General features: G+C 55.9%; 1 protein-coding gene across 1 annotated transcript; it reads left to right on the top strand.

Moving 5' to 3' along the window:
- The first annotated feature begins 2,911 nt into the window (after positions 1-2,911).
- LOC144607571 (complement C1q-like protein 3) lies at positions 2,912-6,501 on the top strand. Its single transcript, XM_078424473.1, has 2 exons — positions 2,912-3,505; positions 6,040-6,501. The coding sequence occupies exons 1-2, from the start codon at positions 2,933-2,935 to the stop codon at positions 6,217-6,219; spliced, it is 753 nt and encodes a 250-aa protein (XP_078280599.1). The 5' UTR covers positions 2,912-2,932; the 3' UTR covers positions 6,220-6,501.
- Positions 6,502-6,923: the final 422 nt, after the last annotated feature.

Genomic DNA, 6,923 nt, shown 5'->3' with positions numbered 1-6,923 from the left:
TCTCTCCAGAGATGCTGCCTGCCCTGCTGAGTTATTGCAGCATTTTGTGTCTATCTACAATATTTTCATAGCCCACCCTTCCCATTCCCTCTGTGTGCGTACCTGAGGTAAAGCAACTCTTCAATCATTTGAACCTCAGAGTATTGAGCACAAGACTTCATGTTACAGCTGCACAAAGCAAGGGCAGGATGCCGATAGACAATAGGCAATAGAAAATAGGTGCAGGAGGAGGCCATTCGGCCCTTCGAGCCAGAACCGCCATTCAATGTGATCATGGCTGATCATTCTCAATCAGTACCCCGTTCCTGCCTTCTCCCCATACCCCCTGCCATGTGGAATACTGCTGTGGGAAGGATGTCATTAAACTGGAACGGGTCAGAGAAATGTATGAGTATGCTACCAGGTCTGAAGTGTTTGGATTACAAAGTGAGGCTGGACAGGCTGGGCCTTTTTTCTCTGGAGTGACTAAGGGGTAACTTTATAGAGGTTTATAAAACCATGAACGGCATAGATAAGGTGAATAGTCACAGTCTCTCCCCAAGGGTAGCAAAGTCTAAACTAGAGGCATAGGCTTAAGGTGAGAGTGGAAAGATTTAAAAGGGACTTTTCCACACAAAGGTGGCGTGTGTACAGAACAAGTTGCCAGAGAAGGTGGCAGAGATGGGTACAATTATAACATTTAAAAGACTCTTGGATAGGTACATGGATCGAAAAAGTTTGGAGAGATAAGGGCCAGGCACAGAAAAGAGGGACCAGCAGGTTTGGCAATTTGGTCAGCATGGACGAGTTGGACAGAAGGGCCTGTTTCCGTGATGCGGAGTTTTCTGACTCCATGACTCTTGTTTCAACACGGGCGAGATAAACATTGGTTCGGGATTCAATCATCTGTAGCTGCTAGCAATGGGAATTAAGTGAACATTACCGCCCTTCCGCCCATCTTTACCAAGGAATTGTAGAATCTTACAGTGCGGCTGCTGTGGACAAACTTTGCAGAAGATGTTCGGTGGGCAGGACTGCCCTGCTCTTCCAAATCACAATGCCCCTTCAAGGGAATTGTACTTTTATAAAATTGTAAGCTTGGGTGAAAGGCCTTCAAACATTAACGCTCACTCTCTCTCCATGGATGCTGTGTGACTTGCTGAGTCTTTGCACTCTGTTTAAATTGGACAGAGGGGGGGGGGGGGGGGGGGGGGGGGAGGAGGGGGCGCTAAAGGACATAATGAGAATAGAGAGCAAGGGCCTATTTCCCTTAGTGGAAGATCAAAAACCAGGGACAGAAATTGGAAGTGATTAGTAGTCGGGTTCCAGGGCAGGTGAAGAACATCTTCTCAACAGAAGGGTGGTGTGGTTCGTAACAGTACATGAGTAGGTTGGAGAGGTTAACCCTCTCCTCGGTTAAACCTCTCTCGGATGTGCACTCAGAGCTATGTCCTGCAGGCCTACCGATGCTGGAAGGTAGATTTGACTGGATCTGACTGGAGGGACCTTGGGCCAGCACAGACACTATGGGCCGAATGGCTTACTTTGGTCCCGGTTCACCATCAAATATCCAGTTCCCTTGTGAAAGATTTTACTGAACTTCCTTCCAGCATGACCTTCCACACTCTCCACAGATTGCAAAAAGCAGCTGAAGAGATTAAAACCTGTGTATGAAGGAATTGCAGATGTTGGTTTACGCCAAAGACAGACGCAAAGTGCTGGAGTAACTCAGCGGGTCAGGCAGCATCTCTGGAGAGAAGGAATAGGTGACGTTTCGGGTGGATCTGGAACAAAATAAGCCATTCGGCCCGTCGTGTCTGTGCTGGCCCGAGGTCCCTCCAGTCAAATCTACCTTCCAGCATTGGTTCAGACGGGAGTCTGACTGAAGAAGGGTCTCGACCCGAAACGTCAACTATTGCTTTTCTCCTGAGATGCTGCCTGAAGCGTGAGGTTACTCCAGCGATTTGTGTCTATCTTCGGTTGATAATAAAACTTGGGAATGCGTTTGGAAATTCTCAACGGGTCAGGCATCATCTGCGGAGACGGTGACAGAGTCCACGTTTCATGTTTAAGAAAATAACTGCAGATGCTGGTACACATCGAAGGTATTTATTCACAAAATGCTGGAGTAACTCAGCAGGTCAGGCAGCATCTCAGGAGAGAATGAATGGGTGACGTTTCGGGTCGAGACCCTTCTTCAGTCTGAAGGGACCTTGGGCCAGCACAGACACTATGGGCCGAACGGCTTACTGAAGAAGGGTCTGAAGAAGGTCTCGACCCGAAACGTCACCCATTCCTTCTCTCCTGAGATGCTGCCTGACCTGCTGAGTTACTCCAGCATTTTGTGAATAAATACCACGTTTCAAATTTGATCCGAATATAATTGGGAGCGATTCCGATGAAGGGTCTTTGAGCTGAGACGTTAACGTTGGTTCTGCCTCCACAGACGCCAACAGGTTCTGCCTCCCTGTGTCATCTGTCTCTCTCTCTCTCTCTCTCTCTGTGTGTGTGTTGGGTCTGGACTATCCGCGAGTGCCTGTGTCTGTCACAGTCAGTGTGTGTGGAGCAGCAAAGAGCGCAGCGCACGAAGAGCTGTATCTCCACTTCACCGGTGGCCGCAGAGCGGGACGGACACGGGGCTACATCCCAGGCCGGAGAGCCGGTGCCTGGGGTCGGTCAGTGCAGCAGCCGGCTGCCCTGTGCTGGACACCCACCATTCACAGCCAGCGTTCATTTGCAATCGCGGCCAGCCCGGGGCACTGGAGGCTCTGCTGTATATAAGGGAGACCAGGCGTCGCTTCCACTCACAGACTTTCTCATACTTGTCTCACCGGCCAGTTCCGGCGCCACCCACACCAGCAAGATTTCGCCCACCAGGAGACCTGGCGAGAGGTCCCGGGCCTCCGTGCGCATTGGCCGCAAGTCGCTGGTGGCGGCGGGGGTCGGGGTGGCAATGGTACTGATCCTGGTCATCGTTATCCCGGTGCTGGTCAGTTGGCTGGGCACGGCCGCCCACTACCAGATGCTGGGTACCTGCCGCATGGTGTGTGAGCCGTACCAGACCACCAGCCCCAGCACCAGCCCCAGCCTGGAGGCGCTGAGCGACCAGCACCTGGCGCCGCCCTCCACTCCGCTCCAGGGGGCTCCGGGGAAAACGGGACGTCCCGGGAAGCCGGGGTCTCCGGGGCCGCCGGGGGAGCAGGGACCCCCTGGCCCGAGGGGTCCGGCGGGGGAGAAGGGGGAGGCGGGTAGGTCGGGGGCTCCCGGGGCCGGGCCAGGTGCCATTAGTGCAGCCACCTACAGCACCGTCCCGAGGGTGGCTTTCTACGCCGGACTGAAGAACCCACACGAGGGCTACGAGATCCTCAAGTTCGACGACGTGGTGACCAACCTGGGCAACCACTACGACGGCTCCAGCGGCAAGTTCACCTGCTCCATCCCCGGCACGTACTTCTTCACCTACCACGTCCTGATGCGGGGCGGCGACGGCACCAGCATGTGGGCAGACCTGTGCAAGAACGGCCAGGTGAGAGAGACAGAGAGACAGAGCCAGCGAGCGGCCGCCGGGAGGGAGGGAGCGCGGGGGTGCGTCTGCGGGCGGCCGGGGCACACGCTTGGGGGAGAGAATGCGTGGGGAAGAGGTGTGGAGGGGTAGGGCGAAGAAGGGGGAAAGGGAGGTGTGGAGGGAATGTGAGGGGATTGGGAAACGGAACTGGGAGTGAATGGAGGGGAGCGGAGGGGGAGGGGAGGGGGACGGGGGAGGAGAGGGGATGGAGGGGAGGGGAAGTGAGGGAGAAGGGAGAGAAAGGAGAGGAAAAGGGAGATGGGAGGACAGAGGGAATGGGAGCAAGGCAGAGGGAAGGAGAGGGAGGGGACGGGAAAGCTCCAGGGACGGGAGAGGAGAGGGAGGGAGAGGAGAGGGAGGGAGAGGAGAGGGAGGGAGAGGAGAGGGGGGAGACGAGGAGAGGATGGTCAGAGACCGGATAGGAAGAGAGGGACGGGAAGAGCGGTCGGGATAGGAGGGAGAGTGGGGCTAGTGAGAGGGTGAGATGGATAGCGCCCAGGAGCAGTGTACCGGGATGGGTGGGTGAAGCAGCCCCGCTCGGTGTGACCCCCCCCCCCCCCCCCAACCTGCTTTGCCGTCTGCCCTCCATTCCATAACTTTCGTCAGTCTCTCTGATTCCTACCCCCCCCCCCCCCCCCCCCCCCCCCTCCCTACACTCCTCTCTGGTCCGCCGCTGAAGGCTGTGCCCGAGAGGCGGCAGAGATCAGGCCAGTCCCGCGGCTGAGGAGATGACCCGATGTGGGGAGCGGGGCTTATCCCCCAGCCATTCCTCAGTCACCCCCTCCCGTCCGTTCTCCAGCTCGGACCCGACTCCGGGAACCTGACTCAGTCCCGTCTCTCACCCCCCTCACCCCCCCCCCCCCCCCCCCCCCCCCCTCACTCCCATTCATTCCTCACCATCGGTGTGAAGTGGTTTATTCGCCCGGAGGCGCCGCGAGAAAACCCAGCCAGTCAAGCAGTGTCCATGGGGAGAGAAACCAGGTAACGTTTCCCGTCCGAACTATTTCATCGGAACTGCTTGACCGGCTGTTCTTATACCATTCCTGATTTAGTGCAGATTCAAACATTTACAAGTTTATTCATTTTCCATCTGACTTTCATCTTTCATCTGATTCCCCGCGCGACACAATACTCCAGCATTTTCTGTTTTCTGTCTTTCCTGTCTCTTGTACAGATACCACCCCCTCTGTTCCCCACCGCTTGTGTGTCTCTCTTCTCCGTTTCCTTGCGTTCTCCCCCTTGAGTCTTACAGCGTGGAAACCGGCCCTTCAACCCAACTTGCTCACGCCGACCAACATGCCCCATCTACCCTAGTCCCACCTGCCTGCGTTTGACCCATATTCTTTAAACATGTCTTATCCATGTACCTGTCCAAATGTTTATTACATGTTGTGATATGAACTACCTCCTCTGACACTCACAAAATGCTGGAGTAACTCAACAGGTCAGGCAGCATCTAGAAGAGAGGTAATGGGTGACGTTTCGGGTCGAGACCCTTCTTCAGACTGAAGGTACTATTTGTACCAGCATCTGCAGTCATTTTCCTACCTCCTCTGACAGCTCGTTCCATACACCTATCACCGCCCTTTGTGTAAAAAAAAGTTGCCCCTCAGGTTCATTTTTCGCCTCTCACCTTAAACCTATGGCTTCCCTCCTCTATCTCTGTGTTTTGTTTCCTCCACGTGTTCCCTCACCAGTTTCCAACCAGCCTGCATTCATTCCCCCCAAAGTCCAACCGACCCGAGCTTTGTATCCCGCGGTGAGTGAGACCCACGGACCCCGGAGAGAGGGACAAGGGACATTTTCTTCCTCACTGAACGTCTGGCCAGAAGGAACAGACTCTAACCTCCCCTCCCCCCCCTCCTCCCCTCCTCCCCCTCCCCCCTCCTCCCCTCCTCCCCCCCCCCCAGTTCTATAAGGCCCCGCAGTGAGATCGTCTGAATCCGTTCACTCCCCCTTCAGTGGACAATCTCCCTCCTCGGACCCTCATTCCCCACAGTCAGACCGGCCCTCTGGTCCGCTGGCCCGCTGGCTCTCTGGCCCTCTGGGTTACTCCAGCGCTTTTCGTTCTGCGCAATATTCCAGCACCTGCAGTTCCTTGTGTCTATCGCCTCTCACTGCCGCATCTGACTTTCCCCGTTGCTCATTGTCTTGCCTTCCTCCCCCCCAACACTTTCTCTGGCCCGAAGACAACTCAGTCTGAAGAAGGGTCTCAACCCGAAACGTCACCCATGCCTTCTTTCCAGAGATTCTGCCTGTTCCGCCGAGTCCCATCTTCGGTGTGAACCAACATCTATCTGCAGTTCCATCCTACATTTTCTCCGGCTCTCTCTACCCGCCACCTTGAACTTCTTCTCGCAGTCCCCCCCCCCCCCCCCCCCCCCGCCCTCCCCTTCCCCCCTCACGGTCCTCTCCTGTGGCCGGACTGGTTGGGTCTCGCCCCCACCCCTCTCTCCCCACCAGCCTGTCCCTGGTCTAACACTGCTTCTCGCCAGGTGCGTTCCAGTTCCATCGCCCAGGACGCCGACCAGAACTACGACTACGCCAGCAACAGTGTGATCCTGCACTTGGACGCGGGCGATGAAGTTTACATCAAGCTGGACGGCGGCAAAGCGCACGGCGGCAACAACAACAAGTACAGCACCTTCACGGGATTTATAATTTACACAGATTGAGGCGGCAGCTCCGGCAACAGGATCCGCTCGCCTTCAATGCCCGGCTCTGGAACCCAGCAGCGATTCCCAGTCGCCGCTGCAAAGGCGGGCGCTTCGCCAGCCGGGCCGCAACTCGCTGACTCTTATAGTTCTCTTAAGGATATTTATCTGCAACATTGATTAGTGTTTGAGGCCCGGGACAGCAGTGTGTTACTGCGCCCGGCTGTTAACCTGGGGGGTTTCTGGCGTTGGCGTTTGATTTGGATCAGATCACTCTCAGCTCGGCAGCCGACACCAGAAGCAGAGCGGGACAACCACTTGTCTCGTTGTGAATAGATTCCAAACTATCAGTAGCCTCTGGGAAGCTCCAGTCCGGACACACCTGGCTCCTCGCCCGAGATGGACAGAAACCCCTTGGCTGAGACATGAGCCACCTGCCAGAGGATCAGGAGGCGGGGGGGTAGACAAGGGAACCCGCGCCTCTGGCCCGCTGTAATGTGACTTGTTTTCATATAAACGTTCAGATAATCCAACATCCCGTTTAAGGGGGGAAGGGGTGGGTGGAAGGGGTGGGTGGAAAGAAAGACAACCGTATCATCCCCCCTCCCCCCCTCCACCCATTCCATCTTCCCTCCTTCAAATCCCTTCTTCATCATCCATTGTAGGCCGTTGTGAACAGTACCGATCGCACTGAGTTTCCCGGGGGGAGGGAGGGAGGGAGGGAG

The sequence above is a fragment of the Rhinoraja longicauda genome, chromosome 29 (genome assembly GCF_053455715.1).
Source record: "Rhinoraja longicauda isolate Sanriku21f chromosome 29, sRhiLon1.1, whole genome shotgun sequence".
Taxonomy (NCBI): domain Eukaryota; kingdom Metazoa; phylum Chordata; class Chondrichthyes; order Rajiformes; family Arhynchobatidae; genus Rhinoraja; species Rhinoraja longicauda.
This window is presented reverse-complemented; position numbering and strand designations above follow the sequence as displayed.

Coding starts and splice junctions, on each gene's coding strand:
- LOC144607571 (XM_078424473.1), top strand. CDS start 2,933: ATGGTACTGATCCTGGTCATCGTTATCCCGGTGCTGGTCAGTTGGCTG. Junction 3,506..6,039: donor ACCTGTGCAAGAACGGCCAG/GTGAGAGAGACA, acceptor GCTTCTCGCCAG/GTGCGTTCCAGTTCCATCGC.